This window comes from Bos indicus, chromosome 17 (genome assembly GCF_029378745.1).
Source record: "Bos indicus isolate NIAB-ARS_2022 breed Sahiwal x Tharparkar chromosome 17, NIAB-ARS_B.indTharparkar_mat_pri_1.0, whole genome shotgun sequence".
In the NCBI taxonomy this organism is placed as follows: Eukaryota; Metazoa; Chordata; class Mammalia; order Artiodactyla; family Bovidae; genus Bos; species Bos indicus.
Genome location: NC_091776.1, coordinates 39,870,375 through 39,894,612, shown reverse-complemented (window position 1 = coordinate 39,894,612; position 24,238 = coordinate 39,870,375). Strand labels below are relative to the sequence as shown.

The following is a 24,238-nucleotide window of genomic DNA, read 5'->3' as shown; positions in this document are numbered from 1 at the left end:
CACAATTCTTACGTATCTGTTCTATCTGCATGTTGGGAGGTGGCAATTGTCAGGGCTACAATTTTAAGCCCTGAAACACTTCGTTCATGGGAAATCCTCCTCGATTCCATCGTGGTGGCTGTTAGTGGTGGAAGAGCTGGATGAGTTTCTGTCCCCTGGGGCTGGTCATGTCCCTACTCAGAATCTCTGGTCTGAACTTGCTGCTGGGCTCCCGTGAGAAGGTATAGGATCATCTGGTGTCAGAAGGCAGAGTTAGTCCTGCTCTGGTTTTTGCTATAATTGTATACATGAGAGTACACGTCTGCACCGGTCAGGAGAGACTAGTGACCGTGTGTGTGTGTCGGAGGGGAAAGGGGGTTAGAATAAGATGTCAGACTTCAGCAGGGGCTTTGGAGGGGACCCCACAGGATGTGGTGGTGGGTTGTGCAGAGGAAGAAATTCAGGAAGACTTTCTGTTTTCTGGTTTATCCTTCGACTGGATGATGTTACCAGGACAGCAGCTGTAGGAAAAGAAACAAGTATTTTTGTAGTCGTGGTGTCTGGTGGCCGGCCCTCTGAGTTCCTTGCTTGTGGGCTCCACTTCCTTGGTGGAATTTGGATGGTCTTCATTTTGGTTCCCACTGAACGAAGCCAGTAGGCCCGGGAGGTAACACTGCTCCCAGATGCTGGCGCTGCTGTGTGCACCTGGGGCTGCGTCCGGGTGGTGTGCATAATGCAGTGCAGCCTCCGTTCTAAACCCAAACCTGATGCTTGCGGGTCCACGTGGCTGCGTGTCCCTGCCCCTTCCTGAGTGGGCTCCCTCTCCAGCGGCCCTGGAGGTTTCTGGCTGTATCACCTGCCGTGTTCCTGTGTGGTGGCCGCCTCTGTGCATCTGTGTGTCCTGATGCTCAGTGGCTGTCGCCCCATACAGCCCCATAGGGCATCCTCCACTCTGGTCCCTCCTGCCTGTGCTGCCGGGGGACACCTGCTCCCGGGAGACACCCTTCCTGTAGACCCGATGCACTCCTTGGGCACTAAATTCTCATCCTGATGATGTTTTTTGCATGGGGACCATTTCTCTAGTTTCTGTTGGTTGACATCCCCTCTCTCCAAATACACACACACACAGACCAGATGTCAGTTTGTGGCTGGCAGGGGTGGGTGTGAAGCTGTGTCCACAAGGACAGGAGTGCCCTTGCCTGAAGCCCCTTCCTCACCCCATTCCTCCTACCCTTTTTGAAGCCTTTTGGCCACTTGGACTTCACTTAAATTTTTGTATTCTATTAGCAACTGAATTAAGTGGCTTCTCTCCAATTACTTTTTTGCCCTTTGATAATTCCCTTTCTGACTTATTCTGTTTTCTTTTGAGTTATTAGCTTATTATCCTCACCCCTCCTCACCCCACTCCCCCATCTCCATCAACTTGCGCTTGGTCCCTGTATTCAGTCTGCTTCCTAAAGGGGAACCTGGGACAACACAGCTGCTCACAAAGCCCTTTCATGGGGAGACACTGCCACCCTGTGGACATCTAGGTTATTGTCAAGGACGTTCTTTAACCCTCACTTCATTTTTCTAATTCCTGGTAAATTCAAACTCATGGCTTTGACTTTCAGACACTTTAACACCTCACTTGAGTTAGTGTCTGCTGCTGCTATGTCACTTCAGTCGTGCCCGATTCTGTGTGACCCCAGAGATGGCAGCCCACCAGGCTCCCCTGTCCCTGGGATTCTCCAGGCAAGAACACTGGAGTGGGTTGCCATTTCCTTCTCCAGAGTTAGTGTCTGTTCAACTATTAATTAACTTATTAATAAAATATCTGAGTGCAAGTTGAGCATCGTCCAGTGTGTCCGTGGAGTTACTGAAGAGTAGAGGAAAGACTTCTGAGATGATGATACTCTGCTTCTTGTGAACAAGTCCAAAGTGGCTGGGAACCCAGCAGAGAGTGACTCACTTTATTTGGAAGGTACTAAAATGTTTCTCAGAGGAAGTGGTCGTTAACCTGGAATTCAAAGGATGAGTAAGGAGTTTACTAGGCTGAAGGTACCCTTTAGGAGCTGGAAGAGCAGGTTTGTTCGAAGGCCCTGAGGCATAGAGGAAGGAAATGGTGTAGGTTGGTGAGTGGCATGCAGTCTGAAGCCCAGGACTTGTTGGGGTTGAGAGCAGAGAGGAAAGGTGTAGGTGACCCTTTCAGAGGTGGTTGTGAGAGAGAGGAAGAGACCAGTGTTCTGTGTCCCTGCTATGCAGGGTGCTTGGTATGTATTGTGTCTTTAAATCAGAGTGACGTTGTGAAGGACTAATATCCCCATTTCACAGTTGAGGAATCAGAGCCTCAGGACCTGACGTCACCAGGATCACATGGGTGGTGTGACAGAATGTGTGTTCCAAACCTTTGCTCTTTGCAGGGCATCAGACTGCTGCTTTTAGGTGCTGGTTGTGGGGGCTTGATCTCGGTTCCCTGAGCAGATGCTGCCAAGATCCTGACCTGTTCCCACAAGCTGCAGCTCCTGGCCCTGCCTGCAGGGGGCCTCCATGCAGGTGGAGGGAGACACCTAGGTTGCTCAGGGATGAGAAATGGATAGAGAAAAGCACGAAACAGAATGAATTAGACGGGGTAAGTATTTTGGAGTGTGGGAATCAGTGAGAAGACCTTATTGAAGAAGTGGTGTTAGAGCCGTTCCTTTGGGGTGCAGGGTGACTTAGAAGGTAGGGAGATACCATCTAGGAAGGGGGTTTGTACTGAGGAGCAGAGGGAAGTGAGGTGGAAAGGGACCAGGTTACACATTCCAAGGCTACACCTGCCCTTCTGGTTTAGCCCAGGAGATGTGGGCACCTAGACTGGTCAGTCGTGATGGCTTTTTAGGGTCCTTCTGTCTGATCACACGGCATAGCGGATTGGTCATTTTATGATGTCCTGTTTATATTTTGCTTGCTTGTTTTGTTTGGCTTGATTCGTTTTCTCTCTGTTGACAGAATCAAAACAGAAGCTCTGCTGAGGGCCTTATCATACCCTGGGCTTTGTGGCTTTCATCTTGTTGGGTGTAGGATGGAAGGTGTTGGAATCAAATCTTTGTCTGTTGGAGTTCTTAGCTCTGTCTAAAACTTCTAGGTCTTCTCTGAGTGTCCATTTTGGTGATCAGAGGGGCCTCTGTAATCTCTAGGTGTCTCTTTTCTACCTGTTACTGGTGATGTAACACTAAAGTTATTTGCAAATGGTCAGTTACTCTGAGATTCAGCTTTTACCATTTCAGCAATCCTTGATGGGACTCCTGAGCTCATAATTTTAAAACATTAAAAAACTGGGAAAAATATAAATAACATTGGTGAGTAAAATTAGTTGTATCCACAGTGACTGACGTGAGGTATTTTTTACCCCTGGCCATTTGTTCCTGTTAGGCTTGTAATTATTATTCTACTAGTCAGTCTTCTGTTAGCCAGCTGCGTTGCCACATATGTCTGCAAGCGAGATCTCAGATTCATTTTGCTTCCCTTCTGAGTGTAGACAAGTTGGATGCTGTTACTGCTAAGTAATTTCTTTCTCTTCATTTCTTTTTAAAAAGTAGTCATTACTTGGCAATATAGAGTTCGCGATGACAGGTGCCCTGTGGGAAGGGGCGTGGTTGCAGATGTTGAAGAAAAATGGGTTATGTCTACACTGAAACACTGCCTGCCTGATACATAATTATTATAAATGCAGGAGAGGGCAGGGTATCACAGTGGTTTCTAACGAACTCAGGAGACTTTTCTGGCCAGTTGAGTAAGACAGATTTTATTGGTGGCATCTCACTATGAGAAACTTAAGCGACTCATTCTTCTTGTGTTCTTGGTTCTATTCTCTTCTTGTAAGAAAGCCTTCCTCAGTGATCGGTGCAGATAAATAGAAGAAAACACTAGAATGGGAAAGACTAGAGATCTCTTAAAGAAAATTAGAGATACCAAGGGAACATTTCATGCAAAGATGGGCTCAATAAAAGACAGAAATGGTATGGACCTAATAGAAGCAGAAGATATTAAGAAGAGGTGGCAAGAATACACAGAAGAACTATACAGAAAAGATCTTCATGACCCAGATAATCACGATGGTGTGATCACTCACCTAGAGCCAGACATTGTGGAATGCGAAGTCAAGTGGGCCTTAGAAAGCATCACTACGAACAAAGCTAGTGGAGGTGATGGAATTCCAGTTGAGCTGTTTCAGATCCTAAAAGATGATGCTATGAAAGTGCTGCACTCAATATGCCAGCAAATTTGGAAGACTCAGCAGTGGCCACAGGACTGGAAAAGGTCAGTTTTCATTCCAATCCTAAAGAAAGGCAATGCCAAAGAATGCTCAAACTACCGCACAATTGCACTCATCTCACATGCTAGTAAAGTAATGCTCAAAATTCTACAAACCAGGCTTCAGGAATACCTGAACTGTGAGCTTCCAGATGTTCAAGCTGGTTTTAGAAAAGGCAGAGGAACCAGAGGTCAAATTGCCAACATCCGTTGGATCATCGAAAAAGCAAGAGAGTTCCAGAAAAACATCTTCTACTGCTTTATTGACTACAACAAAGCCTTTGACTGTGTGGATCACCACAAATTGTGGAAAATTCTGAAAGAGATGGGAATTCCAGACCTCTTGACCTGCCTCCTGAAAAATCTGTATGCAGGTCAGGAAGCAACAGTTAGAACTGGACATGGAACAACAGACTGGTTCCAAATTGGGAGAGGAGTACATCAAGGCTGTAAATCGTCACCCTGCTTTTTTAACTTCTATGCGGAGTACGTCATGAGAAATGCTGGATTGGATGAAGCACAAGCTGGAATCAAGATTGCTGGGAGAAATATCAGTAACCTCAGATACGCAACTGAGTGCCGAAGAATTGATGCTTTTGAACTGTGGTGTTGGAGAAGACTCTTGAGAGTCCCTTGGACTGCAAGGAGATCCAACCAGTCCATCCTAAAGGAGATCAGTCTTGGGTGTTCATTGGAAGGACTGACGTTGAAGCTGAAACTCCAGTACTTTGGCCAGCTGATACAAAGAGCTGACTCATTTGAAAAGACCCTGATGCTGGGAAAGATTGAGGGCAGGAAGAGAAGGGGATGACAGAGGATGAGATGATTGGATGGCATCACCAACTCAATGGACATATGTTTGGGTAAACTCTGGGAGTTGGTGATGGACAGGGAGGCCTGGCGTGCTGCAGTTCATGGGCTCACAAAGAGTCAGACACAACTGAGCGACTGAACTGATGCAGATGACGCCACCCTTATGGCAGAAAGCAAAGAAGAACTAAAGAGCCTCTTGTTGAAAGTGAAAGAAGAGACTGGAAAAGTTGGCTTAAAGCTCAACATTCAGAAAACGAAGGATCATGGCATCTGGTCCCATGACTTCATGGGAAATAGATGGGGAAACAGTGGAAACAGTGTCAGACTTTATTTTTCTGGGCTCCAAAATCACTGCAGATGGTGACTGCAGCTATTAAAAGACGCTTACTCCTTGGAAGGAATGTTATGAGCAACCTAGACAGCATATTCAAAAGCAGAGACATTACTTTGCCAACAAAGGTCTGTCTAGTCAAGGGTATGATTTTTCTAGTAGTCATGTATGGATGTGAGAGTTGGACTATAAAGAAAGCTGAGCGCCAAAGAATTGATGCTTTTGAACTGTGGTTTTGGAGAAGACTCTTGAGAGTCCCTTGGACTGCAAGGAGATCCAACCAGTCCATCCTAAAATTAATCAGTCCTGAATATTCATTGGAAGGAGTGATGCTGAAGCTGAAATTCTGATACTTTGGCCACCTGATGAGAAGAACTGACTCATTTGAAAAGAGCCTGACACTGGGAAGGATTGAGGCCGGGGGGAGAAGGGGACGATAGAGGATGAGATGGTTGGATGGCATCACCGACTCAATGGACATGAGTTTGAGTAAACTTTGGGAATTGGTGATGGACAGGGAGGCCTGGCGTGCTGCAGTCCATGGGGTCGCAACGAGTCGGACAGGACTGAGCGACTGAACTGACTGATAAGATACGAATCTTTAAAAAAGACAACTCAATAATAAAGACATTATCAGCAACATGAATGAGCCTAGAGATCGTCATGTTGTGTGAACTAAGAGAATGGCAAATATATGATATCACTTAAATGTAGAATCTAAAAAAGGATACAACACTGCTGTATTTAAAATGGATAACCAACAAGGACCTACTGTATAGCACACGGAACTCTGCTCACTGTTATGTGGCAGCCTAGATGGGAGGAGAGTTTGGGGGAGGATGGTTACACGTGTGTGTGTGTGTGTGTGTGTGTGTGTGTGTGTGTGTGGCTGAGTCTCTTTGCTGTCCACTTGAAGCTATCACAACACTGTTAATAGGCTATTTGTGTGCTCAGTACTTAGTCATGTCCGACTCTTTACAACCCCATGGACTGTAGCCCGCCAGGTTCCTCTGTCCATGGGATTTTACAGGTAAGAATACTAGAGTGGGTTGCCATTTCCTTCTCCTGGTGATCATCCTGACCCAGGGATCTAACCTGTGTCTCCTACATTGGCAGGCAGATTCTTTACCACTGAGCCAAGCTAATGCCATCAGCCATACTCCAATATAAAATAAGTTTTTTGTTTTTTTTAAAAGAGTAAGGACTTCAAAATAAAAATTTTGCCACTGGTACCCACAAATGTTACAAAAAGTGGTACAAATGAATTTATCTTCAAAACAGAAATAGAGTTACAGATGTAGAAAAATAAGCTATGGTTACCAGAGGGTAATGGAGGGGAGGGATAAATTGGGAGATTGGTATTGAGATATGCACACTACTGTGTATAAAACAGATAACTTTATGTTTTAAACACACACACGCGTCGCTTAGTTGGTAAAGAATCTGCCTGCAATGAAGGAGATCCTGGTTTGATTCCTGGGTTGGGAAGATCCTCTGGAGAAGGGGAAGGCTACCCACTTCAGTATTCTGGCCTGGAGAATTCCACGGACTCTGTAGCCCATGGGGTCGCAAAGAGTCGGACACGACCGAGCAACTTTCACTTTCACAAATGTATATATTAAAACAGATTCACTTTGTTCTACACCTGAAACCAACAAGCTGTTGTAAATCCATATACTCTGATTAATATACTTTAAAAATTTTTTAAAAATCAAGGCATTTTGACTGTCCTATTTGGCGTGGCAAGTAGTACGTGCCCACCAAATCCAGTCAAGTGTTGGCAATGGTCATTCTCTGCAAATACCTCCTGCAACAAACACAGCTCTTCTGAGTTAAGATTTGAATTTTTTGGAAAAGGGAGAGAAGCAGCTCATCCATCAGGCAAATGACATTACAGTAAGTGGGAGAGGTCTAGAGGACCAGTTTCTTATCTTCACGTTTTAAATCTTTGCGCGGCTTTCCTGGCATGAAGCATCAGCCCTATTCGTAGGATAACCGGTGGGTGTTCAGGGGACCAGAGTGTTTACTGTCGCAGTATTTTGTCCATTTTGGATGTGGGTTGCTTCTCCATGCGTGTTTTCTGATCAGCACCGGGAAAGCTGAGTTTACAAACCTTGTGTTTGTTTTGTCCAGAGTAATTTTACCTTCCAAATGGACCTATATGGAATAACTAAAAAGCCAGGGAATGTTTGTTATATTGTCTGTGTCATGGTTCATCTGGACCATGAGGACATTTATCGTGCTTCTTCCCTTGATAATAGTTCATCATTTGTGTTTACTGCGTCACGTGCCTAGTCAGTCAGTGGTGATCAGCCTCAATTACCTACTTTTCTAGATCTCATTTCTGTCGACCAGTCTTTTGGTGATAAAGGGAGCTTGTAAGTGCAAGAACAGAAAAGTTTACAAGATAATTCTTTTTCTTCTTTTTGTTTCAGTGATTTATTACTTGTCGTTAAAAAATTTAAACCATTCTTGCATTTGACAGAACAGAGTTTTACTCGACAGAAATCATAAATTAATAATATATATTGTCACCATATAGGAAGAGAAGTACATTTGCCCTGCCATCCCCCCAAATTAGGTGAGTCGGTGTTAATTGCAAAAGCTCATGACTAAAGACTGGAGAGAAAAAGGTATAAATTATTTTTTGAAGTACTTTACATTTTCATTTGTGAAATCATTTTACTTTGATGGTTTCTTTGTAACTAAACTTGATAGTAATTTTCCTTCATGTTTTCTTGAGGCTTTGCTATTGAGGACTGAGCAGTTGTAAAACAGAGTATGGACTTAGGGGGAAACAGTGAATTGTTGATTTGAGTTAGAAGCAGATAGCAATGAAAACGATTAGGTGATGTTAATTAGTGTTTTAAGTAGCTTATTCAGAATTGTAAATAGCACTTGTGTGCGTGCCTGTATGCTAAGTTGCTTCATTCACGTCTGACTCTTTTGCAGCCCCATGGACTGTAGCCATCTAGGCTCCTTTGTCCTTGGGATTCCCCAAGCAAGAATACTGGAGTGGGTTAGCATTCCCTTCTCCAGGATCTTCCTGACCCGGGATCGAACGCGCAGTCTTATGTCTCCTGCATTGGCAGGCAGGTTCTTTACCACTAGAGCCACCTGAGAGGTCTTGGTGTCCTTTACAAACTTTAGAATCTGTTTGCCAAAATAGCAGAAGATTTGGCAGAGGTTGCTGCAGACTGTTCAAGTGTGGTTTGCCAGGATGCAGGTTCCATGCCGTCCTCTCGGGAAAGATGGGTGGGTGTGTACCTCCTTCCAGTGGTTGGAATGTGCTCACGGTGCGGAGGTTTGGAGCGGCCCCCTAGAGTCTGAGATGGGGGCCACGGGCTGGGGTGACCGAGCCACACAGCAGGAAGAGCCTGGTTCCAACACCGCTTGTTACTGTACATGTGAAAGAAATGAACTTTCTCTGCGCTTCAGCCACTGCTGTGTTTGGCTTTCTGTTTTCATAGTAAGCTGAACTCTATCCTGACAAATAAATTTGATAAACTTGGCTCTTTAAAATACAAAGAACTCAGCACATGGCAAAAAGCACACTAAACGAAGTCAAAGCTGAAGCAGCAACCTGGGGAGAAGGTTGTCACAGCTCATGTCTTCAAACTGATAGTTTTAATAAAGTGCTTCCAGATAAGAAGAAGTCCCACGGCTTGTAGAGCATTGGCTGAAAGTTATGATTTCACAGAAGAAGGAGTGCGTAGGGCTCGTGAACATAAGAAGAAAGGTGCTAATGAGAGGAAAAGTAAAAGTGAACCGAGATACAGTTTTTGTTGAGCAGATTGGCAAAACCCCCAAAGTGTGATAAACAACCAGGTTCAGGGATGGAATGCCCTCACCCCTCGCCTCTCCGCACCCCCTCCGCCCTGCCAGGCTGCCCGGCGAGAGGCCTCTACACAACCTCCGTGCCCTTGGCTGACAAGCCTCACCATCTGGGAGCTACTGGCCCCTCATCCCCTTTGCTCAGATGTGCTCTTTTCAATGAGACCATTGTGCTCTGCTCATTGAGCATTTAAAATTATCACAACCCACTCCTATTTTCCTTGCCTTACACTAACTTATTCCTCAGAGCATGGATTTATAATTTACTAATTTATTATATTTATTGTTTATTTCTTCTTTTATTTATTTTTTAGCTTTTTGGCCATACCACATGGTATGTGGGTTCTTATTAATAGTTCCCTGACCAGGGATCAAACCCACGCCCCCTGCCTTGGAAGTACGGACTCTTAAGCACTGAATAGCCAGGGAAGTTAAGTGTATTTATTTTTGTGTGTATTGTCCAACCAAAATATAAGCCCCAGGAGGACAGGGATCTTTGTTGCTGTTGTTTCCTGAAGTCCCCTAGGCACCTAGAACAGCCCTCATTGAAAATTTGTTAAATATTTATTACATAAATAGACTCCACTAGCATGGCCTTAGGGAGGTGGTAGGCTCCTGAGTTACTCAGTGCTGCTGTTGCTATCACTTCAGTCGTGTCTGACTCTGTGCGACCCCATAGATGGCTACCCACCACGCTCCCCTGTCCCTGGGATTTTCCAGGCAAGAACACTGGAGTGGGTTGCCATTTCCTTCTCCAATGCATGAAAGTGAAAAGTGAAAAGTGAAAGTGAAGTTGCTCAGTCGTGACCTACTCTTCACGACCCCATGGACGGCAGCCTACCAGGCTCCTCCGCCCATGGGATTTTCCAGGCAAGAGCACTGGAATGGGTTGCCACTGCCTTCTCCGGAGTTACTCAATAACCACCCGATATTTATCAGAGTTATACTGTCTGTGCCCTTTGACTCAGCAGCTGCACATCTAGTTACTAATCACATTTACTCCTGTAGGTACAAGATCATTCATTACAGTTTTCATTTTATTTTTCAATGATTGCCTACATTAGAAACCACTGAAATGATGGCCAGTAGGGGCTTGTGTGGCTCCCTGGTGGTCATAAATAAGGAATCCCCCTGCAATGCAGGAGATACAGGAGACTTGGGTTTGATCCCTGGGTCAGGAAGATCCCCTGGAGGAGGGTATGGGCAACCCACTCCAGTATTCTTGCCTGGAGAAACCCATGGACAGAGGAGCCTGGTGGACTACAGTCCATGAGATCACAGAGTGAGATGAGAATGAAGCAACTTAGCACACACGCAGGGACTTGCTTAAGTCAGATAAGCCACGTCTAATAAGAGAGCTGTCTTCTGATGAAAAGACCTCTGCGTCAGCACATAGGAAGGAACAGCGTAGCATATGCCCTCTTTTCTGTATAAAGAAAAGAGGGTGGAGGAAATGAGTGTTTGTCCATCCTTGTGTGTATAAGGAAGTTCTAAATGATGCTCACAACTGTGGTAGAGAAATATAGGGGCTTGGGGGAGATGGCTGGGAAAACTCAGTTCTACTCTTTACCTCTTTGTATTTTTCTTTTTATGAAACAAAATAAAATATTTTCAGCTCAAAAAATTAAACTAAAAAATAAAACTTGGAATGAAAATGGCACATGCTGTAGGTTTAAATATACTGATAGATATCTTTAGGTTATTTGGCTGTGAAAAATCATTTTAAAAAATTATTCCAGTGTTGAAGACTGGTATTTTCGGTACATGTTTTATGATATTTCATTGTTCTTCAGGATTCTGAGATTAACATGGGTACAGTGTGCTCTGTGTGTTTTTATTTTTATTTCTGTTTGTTGGAGATAATCATCTGATGTTACTGTCTTTTCTTTTCAGTCCTGATGATATTGGGACCTGCTGGTACATCCTTCTCTCCGGTTCCGTGTTCATCAAGGAATCCATGTTTCTTCCACGAAGCAGGTATTCTATAGATGTTCTGGAGTAGATGATCCATAGAGCTTGAAATCCTTTTGCAGAATGAGTATTTTTGCAGAATTCCTCTCTGCTTTAATTTCCTGTCCTACTGACTGACACAAAGTAGGGCAGTACCTTGGGGTGCTGGTATGTAAATCTTAAGAAAGGACTCTTCTGTGTTGTACACACTGTTCCAACTTCTGTAACGAAGGGCAAGGGTGAAGAACACATCTGTGATATGCTCCGTGAACCTGGCAGGCTAGTTGAGGTCATGTTTGTTCAGAGGGACTGAAGACTGCCTCTGTAACAGGGAGTCTCCTGCACATCTAACGAGAGGCCGAGGAGGTTCCATGGGCCCATGTGGGATGAGAAACCCAGCTGGCTGGGGCTGCCCCCAGGCCCCTGTGGTCTCATCTCTGGGACCCTTCCCCTCTCCCAGGCTCTCGCTGTGGCTTTGGCTCCCAGGTACTGACTGTTGATTTGTGACCTGTGTCACTGACATCCGTACCGTTTGATGGTTGTGTCTGTGTCTTTTCTTCTGATCTTCAGGCCACAATCTGGGGGGTGGGCTGGGGACAGCTGTTACCTGGTTCCAATCATCTGTAGCCAGAGAGGGTCAGGGCTCCCCAGCCACAAATGCAATTGCCTGTGGGTGGGTTCCTGAGGCCTCCTGGGACCACTGAGTTTCAGGAGTTGTTTTTTTCCGCCTGATTGTATATTTTTTACAATTAAATATTTTAATTTTGTCTAAAGATTTTAAAATCTTAACTATCTTTATTTAAAATGACTGAACACATACTTTATTTAAATTTATTAAAGGGTAGCAATCGGTGCCCCTCCAAGCTCCACCTTCTATAACCTAACTCTCTTATAAAACATACTATGATATGTTCTTGATAAATCATTCTGAATGGATGAGGGGCATGTGAAGAAGGTATTTTACACATTTTTCTAAGAAAGAGTGTGCAAGATAGGGAGAGGAAGTTTTTATTGGCTGGGGGAGGTACAGAGGTGTGGGGATGTGTCGGGGTGGCAGAAAGGAGGGCCAGAGGCACCGCCTCCAATGGGAGCATCCCCCAGCCTCCAGCCTCCCCGCCCTCTTGGTGGCCAGCGTTACTCTCCTGGGAGAATGGCCCATGAGGGAAGGAAGCACTGTTGCCTGTTTGTTTGTTGTTCTCACAGTGTAATTGATCCCAGTTGTGGGACGTTGAGGGTGCTGATGGGGCCTTGATCGTAACAGAAGTCATAGTTGTAGTGGTACTGCAGTGATGCGAGAACCAGGCTTTGTCAGTAGTGCTTTTTTTTGCCAGGCGTCATATGGAAAGCTTTATATATAAATCATTTAACTTCATAACTGTCCCTTGAGGTAGGTGTGGTTGTTACCTGCATTTCATAACTGATTTAAATGGCAGTGTAGGCTGGGGGGTGGTCGTCCATCCTGGAATTCTGCCTGGGAGGCCTGGTGTGACCCTGTGAGAGAGCCCTGTCATCCCTGGGATTCTGTTTCCCAAAGAGATAGAGAATTGACTAGAATACTCTTCTCTTTCCTTCAAACATATGACCTACTATCTGCTCCCTTTCTGGGGGCTCTGACTCTATTTCTGAACTTGGAAGTGAGTAGAGGCAAAAAATATTTAAGCATTGTTATATATTAAAAATGAAATGTAATTTTAATGTAAAAAATAATGGTAATTACCGTATAAATGATCAAAGAGAAGGAAAATATTACCTGAAGTCTCATCCAAGATAGTGATCCTTTAATATTCTAGTCTTTTCCCACTTAGCCTTACATGTATGTGTTCTACATACTTAAGAACATACTTAATAAACAATTTAAGGTCTTGCTAATTTCAATTAAAGAGTATGTATGTGCTTGGCTCATAATGTCAGAAACTCTTTATAAAGGCTTACTCATTATGCATTTTGATGTCTGTTTAATGTTCAGTTATTTGAACTTCCCACAATTTGGTTAATAATTGTAAAGGGTAAGTTTTTGATACCTTTTATTATAAATAATGCTATAATGAATGTGCTTTGAAGTTTATGCATCTTAGAGAGAACCGAGGTTAGCAACTTCATCATTGTGATACCAGGTCTGTTTTATGATTGAAATCTATAGACTGAGTTCCCAGCATGGCAGAGGAACCCCATGGCTGTCTTTCTTGATTGCCAGCCATCGTCAGCTTCAAGTGACAGCTTGTTGTAACTTGTGAAAAGGGAACCGAATGTTCTGAAAACTGCTGTTCTACAAGAAAGAGGACTTGCAGTTCAGACCTATTCCATGAACACATTGGCTCCCATTTCTAATTATTTTCAAAGATGACACAAGTTACTCTTTGGCTGTCAGATGCTGGCGAGTCAGGGCTGTAATGGGATGAGGAGGGATGGTGTTTCCAACTGAGTGACAAGCCAGAGCTATTTATAGGTTGTTTCTTCATGTTGCACCTGGTGGCCTTTGCTGCGTCCAACTTGTTTGTTTCCTCTGGGGATGTTGCCTTAGGAACAGTCCTGAAGGGCCCTCCGCTGGTCCTGCCTTAAAGGTTGACAGTGAGTCATAGGCGCTTCCCTGTCCAGCAAACACTGAGGTTTGGCCAGAGCATCCTGTGGACTAGGTGTTAGGAGCAGTCTGGTTTTATAAAACGTCCAATTCATGGGTGACTCTCTCTGTTTACCATGTTTTTCTCACATTAGCCTGGAAATTGGTTATCAGTAACCTGACCATTCTCTTGAAAGTTTCAACTCATTTTGAAAGTGATTCACCCTAAACAGCTAGTTCTGTATCCAAACACTTTGAACAACATTGTCATATTTTTAAATAATTCTCCTGAAATTGCATTGATACTGCCCAGTGGGTAGGGTGGTGTCCATGAAGAAAATCTGCCGTTTGGCTTCCAGATTTCATGAGCTTTATTGGATTCCTCAGTTGACATTTAGGCCATCATTTTATGTGTTTATTTTTTATTTTTGTTTTCTTTTTAGACAGATGAGGATTGTTCTTTATTTTGGTTGTTCAAGCATGAGTATTGTTCCTTGAGATGTTTAACATTTGTGGAGCTCACGAATTCCTTTGTGGCTGTCAGTGACAACATGCCCACTCTGCCGCACTGTAAGCCATGTCAGTAATGAGATGTTGTTTTATGAGTTTTGTTGTAAACCTATTAGATATTTACCAAGTTTTGAAACATGGATATTTGCACAGTGGCTGTCGTATCACTTAGTAATGTTACATATAAAGCTAAACTCTTATTTGGAGTACAGTTTGGGTTCTCGAAGCAATGTACAACATATCGTTGTTTTTGTTTTATTTAAAATAAATTTAGTGTTTTTGTATGATCAGAAGGAGGGTGAGCAAAGTAAGGCAGGAGTACAGCAGGGATTGTTCTCACTCTCATTTAGGAAAAGGCCGGAGTGGACACTTGCATAGATGAATGGAAATGGTATAGACTGTGTGTATTTTTCTAAGCCTATAAGCAGAGCAGCTGTGGTCACTAAGTGGTCCAGGCTTTGCCCTGCTGTTTACATCTGCCATCATTGTAGCTGGATTGGTATATTTAGACAGTGACAGGCAAGGGGTAGTGAAGTGTCTTGAGGAAGGAGTTTTTCCCCTTAAGGTTTTCAGAGGCATCATTTGTAGCTACAGTGGGGCTGGTAAGCAGTGGATGAAAGTTATCTCAGCTGAAGGTGCAGTTGTAAAAATAGTTTTTAAAGGAACATTTGGTTTTTTGTACTTAATGGGCAGGACAATATTAATAATGTTCATTGCCCTAATGTGCTCCAAATCCATGTATTTAAGGAACTGTAATAGGAATTGCTATATTCTTAAATTTTCTTACTTCTAAAACTGCCCCACTTTACAAATACCAAAGCCTATTTATAGTAAAGTCATAGAAAAGTAACTTGGGTTAATATTATTTTTCAGTTGCTGACTTCTTTGAAAGGCTGATAATTTTAGGTATTAAAGATAGGCCCAGACTGTTTCTAAACTTTCAACGTGATTTGGATTGTTTATAGAGAAGGACATAGTTTACCTAGGTTTTTGTTTGACCACACTACACAACTTGTGGGATCTTAGGATCTTTGCTCCCTGACCAGGAATTGAATGCTGGCACTTGGCGTTGAGAGCTTGAAGTCCCAACTGTTGAACCACCAGGGAATTCCCTTACCTAGGTTTTGTGTTAACTCATAGGATTGGACTCTTTTTCTACTAATATAAAAATCATTTTTACACCTATTTGTAAAAAAAACAAAAGTAAAAAAAAAAAAACAAAACAGTACACTAGATGTTACAGACATGAAGCTCTACTGTTATACAGATTCTTCTTGAATTTATGTCGGTCATAATCTTGGGGCAAAAAGAAAATAAAAAACACTCCTACTAAAATATTGAATCTAGGGACTTCTCTGGTGGTACTGTGGTTAAGACTGCATGCTCCCGAGGCAGGGGACCTGGGTTCAATCCCTGGTCAGGGAACTAGATCCCACATGCCGCATCTAAAACCTCATGCAGCCAAATAAAACACTGGATCTGATTTTTTGAGTAAATTTAATCATAAAGGCCTTCAAGGAAGGGCCTTTCCATAGAAATGATCTTGCATACCATATTTAATTGTAAACAGATAATATTTTTATTGCTCTGACAGTTAAAAACTTTCTCTATTTTTAATACTTAGAGCAGTCAGTCAGCAGTCTCTACCCTTCTGTATCAACGAAGAACCAGATGTCAGGCTGAAGGAAAAGAAGCCCAGACTAGCTGTGAGCCTTGGAACTTGAGTGATGACAAGGGAAAGTTCATAATGAAAGCTGGGCGCCAAAAAAGGTTGGGGACAGAGGCTACACAGAAGGGCGAAGGCTTCTCACGCATGGGTCTTAGGGTCTGGGGACCAGATTTTGTTTGGTGGCAGACGTGGTAGGTGAAGCAGCCTGTGCTCTGCATGTGGCATAAGAAGTCAGATCAGTAACTGGAAAGCGCTGTCGGTGGGAATGGCTAAACATTGAAATGCCATCAAAATTTGGGATTGGTTTACTGACGCTTTTCGTATTTGTGGGTTTTTCTCTCTTATTCTGAAGTGGGTTTGGTAGAGTTCCAATTTTGAGGCCTATTTCTGTGTTATTTCCAATGTTAGTTGAAACTTGCCTTAAGCCCTACCATTTGGTCTCTGCGTTCTGGCATCTACACGGAAGCACGGTGGTCTCCACCCTGCGGGCAGGCAGTTGAATACCTGCCTGGGGAGATGAGGCAGTCCTATGTGCAGTGTGAAAGAACTGCATTAAATGGTATAGGATCGTTAAATGGTATAGTGTGAATCAGTTTAGCTAAGGCCACACCAAAGGCAAAATCCTCTCAGAGACAGGAGTATTTTAATGTATGTAGATGGTAGTTAAGTGTGGCTCTTGAGGAAGTGAATTTTATCTTAAAAAAAAAAAAAAAAAAGTTATTTATTTGGTTGTGCCCTAGTCTTAATTCCAGCTTGTGGGATCTAGTTCCCCAACCAGGGATCGACCCTGGGCCCTCTGCATTGGGGGCTAGGCCTCTTAGCCACTAGACCACTAGGGAAGTCCTAAGGGAGGGAATTTGGAATGGGGTTAATGGTTTAGACTGTCGGGCAGTGGTTGGAGAGGAGATCTGGATGCAGAAAAGAGCATGAATGACAGCTCAGGAACACGAGTGAAGGAGAGTCCAAGCCTGGGCAGTAGGTCCAACGGGGCCATGCGAACAGGATCGTTTTTCTGGAGTAGAAGTGCACCTCCAGGCATAGAGTAGTGAGTTGCCAAGCATTGATGACAGTAGCGGTGATGGGAGCCCAGTTTACAAGCCTGCATCCCTTGGCTGGCAGCCCAGGGCCGCTGGTTGGTTAGGTCTCAGGTGACATTGGCAGGGGCTGAAGAGGAAGTACAGCGTTGGTTTGCACCTCGGTGGCCGTGTCCACATACCGTTAGCACTTCCCTTCCATTGATACCAGATACACCCACAATGTAAAAATTAAAATTATGCTAGGGTGCTTTCAATAATCACATTTTAAATTCGATCTGGCAGCTCTAATGAGGATAAGTGGGGAAACAAGACATTTAACTAATCAGTTCTGAGAGGCTGAAATAACTATTCTCATTTTGATTCCTGTGACAAACAATGACTTCTGGATATTAAAAATTGCGGGCCTCCCTTCTGCTTGCCAGTGTATGTGATAAGTTAATTGATCGCTTTGAGAACTCGCTGGTTGTTTTCAGTAGTGAAAGGGGGTGAAACAATGGAAGAATGATTCTGTGTCTGTGCAGTAGGGACTTAAGGTACGGTTAAATATTCCTTATTCCACGTAAAGGGCTGCATAGGATTAGAACGTCATATTCCAGAAAGGGCACAGATTTGTTTTGTCATGTGATGCCATATTGGAGATGGAGGCTGGCATTTTAAAAATAAGTGCCTGGTGAATTGTGTCATGGAAGGGCACCTTTACTGGGCATGAACTGTATCTGAAAGGTGTGAAGGGCAGTGAGAGGCAGAGCGCTGGAAATTGTTCATCACAGGTGAGGTTTACCCCTAGCACTGGCAACATCCCAACAGTAGCAGCACAGATGAAGCCCAGAAGGTTATGAAAGGAGGGATGGGAAAATAGAAAAACAAAAGAAAACCATGAATCATCTTAAACTGCCACATTGAGTTTTAAAAATAATGTACTGATCTTATATACCTTCTCACGTGTGGAGATACCAGTAACGTATAACAGGATTAAATGAGGTGATACATAAGCTTCTCAAAAGTTTTCTTTATAGCCAGTACTATTAGAAGTTTCTTGCATTTCTTTAAAAGAAAACATCATCCCTTCCTTCTTTCTCCCTTCTTTGCTCCCTTCCAAGAGAAACCATAAGACTTTGAGGTGACCTAAAGTGAGTAGGTAACAACAGAGTTAGAAGGGCTAATAAGTTATGTTGTTGCTGTTGTGTGGTCTTTTCTAACTAACACTCCACTCTCTCCCAGTGGTTGCTCAAACTCATGTCCACTGAGTCAGTGATACCATTTAACCATCTCATCCTCTGCTGCCCACTTCTTCTTTTGCCAGCATCAGGGTCTTTTCCAGGCTCTTCACATCAGGTGGCCAAAGTATTGGAGCTTCAACTTCAGCATCAGTCCTTCCAATGAATATTCAGGACTGATTTCCTTTAGGATTGACTGATTTGATCTCCTTGCTGTCCAAGGAACTCTCAAGAGTCTTCTGCAGTACCACAATTCGAAAGCCTGAATTCTTTGGCACTCAGCTTTCTTTTATGGTCCAACTCTCACATCTGTACATGACTACTGGAAAAACCATAGTTTTGACTGTCTGGACCTTTGTTGGCAAAGTGATGTCTCTGCTTTTTAATATGCTGTCTAGGTTTGTCATAGCTTTCCTTCCAAGGAGCAAGAGTCTTTTAATTAAGTTATAAGAACTGCTTATTTCAAGCATTGTTTGTGTACTCAATTATCATGCTCTTTTATCACCTTCAGGAGCAGGTGATTGGGACCTGTATTTGGCCAGTTAATGAAATAGTTGGTTAGGCAGGGAGTCATAGAAATGTACTTCTGTTTGCTTTCATGTGATCTGTACATATAAACATATGTATAACTGGATATAATTGGATTAAAATACACACCTATAGGCATAAAGGTGTGTGTGTGTGTACACACGTGAGTGTACACATGTGTGTGTGTGTATGAGTGTCAGCCGGTCCTCTGGGACTTGACTGTTTTCCCTCCATCTTCTACAATTATTTCTCCCACATCCAGCCCAGCAGCAGTGAAAAAATTGACATACCTGTTGACCATCAGTTCAGTTCAGTCGCTCAGTCATGTCCGACTCTTTGTGACCCCGTGAATTGCAGCATGCCAGGCCTCCCTGTCCATCACCAACTCCCAGAGTTCACTCAAACTCACATCCATCGAGTCGGTGATGCCATCCAGCCATCTCATCCTCTGTCGTCCCCTTCTCCTCCTGCCCCCAATCCCTCCCAGCATCAGAGTCTTTTCCAATGAGTCAACTCTTCGCATGAGGTGGCCAAAGTACTGGAGTTTCAGCTTTAGCATCGTTCCTTCCAAAGAACACCCAGGACCGATGATCTTTAGAATGGACTGATTGGATCTCCTTGCAGTCCAAGGGACTCTCAAGAGTCTTCTTCAACACCACAGTTCGAAAGCATCAATTCTTTGGCACTCAGCTTTCTTCACAGTCCAACTCTCACATCCATACGTGACTACTGGAAAAACCATAGCCTTGACTAGATGGACCTTTGTTAGCCAAGTCATGTCTCTGCTTTTGAATATGCTATCTAGGTTGGTCATAACTTTCCTTCCAAGGAGTAAGCATCTTTTAATTTCATGGCTCCAATCACCATCTGCAGTGATTTTGGAGCCAAAAAAAATAAAGTCTGACACTGTTTCTACTGTTTCCTCGTCTATTTCCCATGAAGTGATGGGACCAGATGCCATGATCCTTCATTTTCTGAATGTTGAGTTTTAAGCCAACTTTTTCACTCTCCTCTTTCACTTTCATCAAGAGCCTTTTTAGTTCCTCTTCACTTTCTGCCATAAGGGCAGTGTCATCTGCATATCTGAGGTTATTGATATTTCTCCTGGAAATCTTGATTCCAGCTTCTGCTTCTTCCAGTCCAGCGTTTCTCATGATGTACGCTGCATAGGAGTTCAATAAGCAGGGTGACAATATACAGCCTTGAGGTACTCCTTTTCCTATTTGTAACCAGTCTGTTGTTCCATGTCCGGTTCTAACTGTTGCTTCCTGAGCTGCTATAGGTTTCTCAAGAGTCAGGTGGTCTGGTATTCCCATCTCTTTCAGAATTGTCCACAGTTGATTGTGATCCACACAGTCAAAGGCTTTGGCATAGTCAATAAAGCAGAAATATATGTTTTTCTGGAACTCTCTTGCTTTTTCGATGATCCAGTGGATGTTGGCAATTAAGAAGAGGTGTCAAGAATACACAGAAGAAGTGTACAAAAAAGATCTTCACAACCAAGATAATCACGATGGTGTGATCACTGACCTAGAGCCAGACATCCTGGAATGTGAAGTTAAGCGGGCCTTAGAAAGCATCACTACAAACAAAGCTAGTGGAGGTGATAGAATTCCAGTTGAGTTATTTCAAATCCTGAAAGATGATGCTGTAAAAGTGCTGCACTCAATATGCCAGCAAATTTGGAAAACTCAGCAGTGGCCACAGGACTGGAAAAGGTCAGTTTTCATTCCAATCCCAAAGAAAGGCAATGCCAAAGAATGCTCAAACTACAACACAGATGCACTCATCTCACACGCTAGTAAAGAAATGCTCAAAATTCTCCAAGCCAGGCTTCAGCATACGTGAACCTGTTGACCATAATGGTGCTCAGATGTGATGAGCATAGTGCCTGGAGCTAACTTCCAGAATCAACCATCACCCCAGGCTGCTGGTTATGTCTCTCTGAGATGCTTAATTAGTATGGATGGGCCGTTCTATGCTGACCTCTGTCCTGAGTGGCTCCCCTGCAGTTGTTCATATGCATCTTCTGTCTTAGCCACCCTACAAATGTAACTCAGCCTCCAAATGCCTGCCTGGACCACGGAGCTGACACATGGAGATCTTGCTGTGTGTCACCAAGGGATAACGGCATTTTGAGAAGAGGGGTGGTCTGTTAGTCTGCTTTTTCATGGAGCATCACTAGGGTGAGACTGGACAATGACCTTGGATTTAACAACATGAAGGTCACAGGTGACCTGGATCACTGAGTAAGCACATCTCAGTGAAGCGGTGGGGCTACTTGTGGAGATAAGCACTGGTGAAAGAGAAATTTTATCATTTCCAGAAATTCCACTGTAGGGAGGAGGGAGGAAGTGGTGTTTTGGCTGGAGTTGAGGGGTCGTGGGGGATGTATCTCTTTAGCAGATGCCAGAGTGTGTTTGTATGTCGTGAGTAACCCAGCGAAGAGGGCTTATACAGGAGGGTGGGGGGTTGTAGCAGAAGTGGGTGAAGCCCACGACAGGGCAAGTGTTGGCTTTGGAAAGAGTGAAAGCGCTTTACCCTTTTATAGGCCCATGATCAGAGTCAAGGTCCAGGTATGGTTGTGAAGCGCAGTGGGTGCTGAGGAGTTTGGGCAAGAGAGAAGTTGTGAAACAAAAGGAGTGTTGAGTGCCCACTTGATATCAGTGGTCACTGACATGTGATCATTTGTGTCCCTCCCAAGCCCAGCAAGTGTTTGGGGGCAGGCTTGGGGCAGGTGGGTGTAGGGGCTGCTGTGCGTTGTTACTCTTGCACATGGCAGGGGGGCGAGGGGAGCAGGGTGTCCAGGCCCTGGGATTGGAGATAAAATATCTGGAATGCTGCTTCTGTCATTAATGGCTTTATAAACAGCTTATCACCTACTCGAGCAATTTCTTTGAGTCTCAGCTCTGACCTTTCTTTTCTCCTCTGACAGTTTTTTGTTTTTTTTTTTCTTTACCTTTTAGCTAATAACACCTTAGAGTTAGCAGTGACCACATTTGCCAGGTCCCCTGCCTTCATCCCCACCAGCAATGCCTTTATTGTCACCTGCTCTGTGCAGCTCCCTACTTGCTCTCAAGACTCTTCCATAGTGAAACCATATCATCATTTAAAAGCCCAGACTCTTCTTGTTGATCCCTTGCATAATGAGCTTAAATGATACTCAGCTGCCAAATAGGCAACACGCAGCCTCCTTAGTGAGATGGTCTTGGGTTGCTGCTCTCTGCTGGGATGGTCACCTCACTGTTGCCGCCTCCCCTCCAGCCCCTCATGCCTCCTCACCCACTGTGAAAACCACATGCTTTCTCAATTGTGAAAGTCTTTAAAGGCCTCTGCTGTGTATATTCATCTTTACTGCTGCAGGGCCTAGCCCAGAGCATGCATTTAATAAATATTCATTGAATCGTATTGGTTCAGGATTCTATTTTTATTGTGCCCTTTTAAAAATCACTTAAAAAAAGAGCTTAACAATACTATAAGAACATAATCCCTGAGAAATCACTTGTAACAAGCTATAATTTATTGAAAGTCAGGTTAGTATAGAAAAGTCAGGAGGGAATGAGGCTGCAGCGTGTTGGAAGAAGGCATCTGGGGAGCCTGGGCTGAGGGCAGCACACGATCCTTTTGGGATGTGAAAGAGGGGAAAGGGGAGGTGGCATCTTACTGTATATTGTTTGCTCTCTGTATTAATTACAGTGAAGTTATTAATTTAGATTACAGAAAGCAGTCACATAAATGCAGTAGGAGTTACTTTTTTCTCTCCTGTGAGAGAACCCTGAAGATCACCAGCCAGAATGACCCAGGTCCCATCTTTCTTCTTGGCTCATAGCTTTCTTGTATTCAACATCCATTCAGGGCACAGACTGGCTGCTGAGCTCCAGCCATTACATCTGCAGTGGGAGCCAGAAGCAGGGGAAAAGTAGATGAGCAAAAAGTTAACTTCTGTCCTTGAAACAAAGTTTCCTTTCACATCACATTGTCCAGGTGGAGTCATATGGCCACTTCTAGTCACCCAGGAACCTAAGATCTGTCTTATTCTGAGATGCATTGTGTCCCTGAAAATAATAATATACAAATATCCTTCTAAGAGACTTCCCTGGTGGCTCAGAGGGTAAAGAATCTGTCTGCAGTGGGGATACCCACGTTTGATCCCTGGGTTGGGAAGATCCCATGGAGAAAGGAATGGCAACCCACTCCAGTATTCTTGCCTGTAGAATCCCATGGACAGAGAAGTCCATGGGGTCACAAAGAGTCAGACATAACTGAGCGACTTTCACTTTGACTTTTCATCCTTCTACGGAGAAAGATTAGAGCAGGAAACCAGCAGCCCCTGTTAGTTTCCCTCACTCTCTCCCTGTTAGCTTTCTCTATCAGATCCTCTGTTCCTCAGCCCTGTGCCTCCCTTCTCAGCCCTTACATCATCTGTAAGTCCTGCCTGTGCTACTTGAGGGTGACTCGGGTTCACGTATTCCCAGGACACACACAGAAGGTAAACATATATGTTAAAGATTTTTAAGGAAGCTGGGAAAGAATTCCAAATAAAGCAAATACATCTTGAAGCAAATGTGAACTTGGTTAGACTAGAGTTAATGCTATTGAAGGCAGAGTTTAGTTGTGCTTGATGTAAATATATCCTGTGTTAAATTTGAAATAAGGTAGATGTCTAAAGGTAGAGTGAAATATGTTAAAAACTACAATGGGATATACTAAAACATTCCCCCTTTGGGAATTGGCTGTACTCTCTGCTGTAGGACGCAGCATCTTCATCCTGGAAAGCTAGCATTGATTTAGCATTGTTTTGACCCTGCTCCAGTGTGATACCCGATGCACAGAGCAGTGTGGTTCTCTGGAGAGGGAGCTCGTGGCTGGGTCAAGTTGGGAATTCGGTTGCTATAACTACAACTGCACAGGTGAGCTGTGCATAAAAGTCAGGCTTCTGTGGTCCTTGGAATACCAGCGTTGGTGGTGTCCTAATACAGTAAGTAGTCTTCAAGGGAAGCGTTCTGACGTATGTGTATGTAGAGTTGATGTTCTAGCGCCTCCCATGCTTAAAGTCTTCAGTCAGGGGGCCTGTCATCTAGGACCTTTGCATAAATAAGCCTGTGATTTCACCTTGGAAGTCCGTGTTGGCAGTGATGTTTGGTTCTCTTGCAAAAGTAGATACTATACTTCATAAAGGTTTCAAAGTTTGATATGTGTCAGTGAAATACAACAATGAAATACAACATTGTTTTTCTCCGTAAAATGTCGGAATTGTTTACTGCTTAAGGGCAAAGGAGCTCGCACCCCTTGTGTGTGCACAGTTGTTCTGGGGAAGGGTTGATTTGGAGGGGTGTGTGAATTACTGCTCCATCTGTATGAATTCATGGTGTCTTAAAATACAGAGCAGCTCAATTTGGTTTTGTGTAAAGAAATACCCTTTCAGTGTTGGGAACACTGAGCGAAAATGGTAAGAGTAAGGCTATCGCTAAGAGAGAAATTGATAGATGAAGCAAATTATACTTTGTAAAATAGGAATGTCGTTATTAAAATTAATTT

At 43.7% G+C, this 24,238-nt stretch overlaps 1 protein-coding gene across 14 annotated transcripts in view; it reads left to right on the top strand.

The window, feature by feature from the left end:
* Positions 1-24,238, top strand: part of RAPGEF2 (Rap guanine nucleotide exchange factor 2) — a 269,177-nt gene that overhangs the window by 97,604 nt on the left and 147,335 nt on the right. For 13 of the 14 annotated variants that reach the window (XM_070769172.1, XM_070769165.1, XM_070769166.1 and 10 more), the window contains exon 4: positions 11,126-11,209. In XM_070769172.1, the coding sequence (XP_070625273.1) occupies positions 11,126-11,209 (84 nt within the window). The other variant, XM_070769179.1, reaches the window with a different exon arrangement.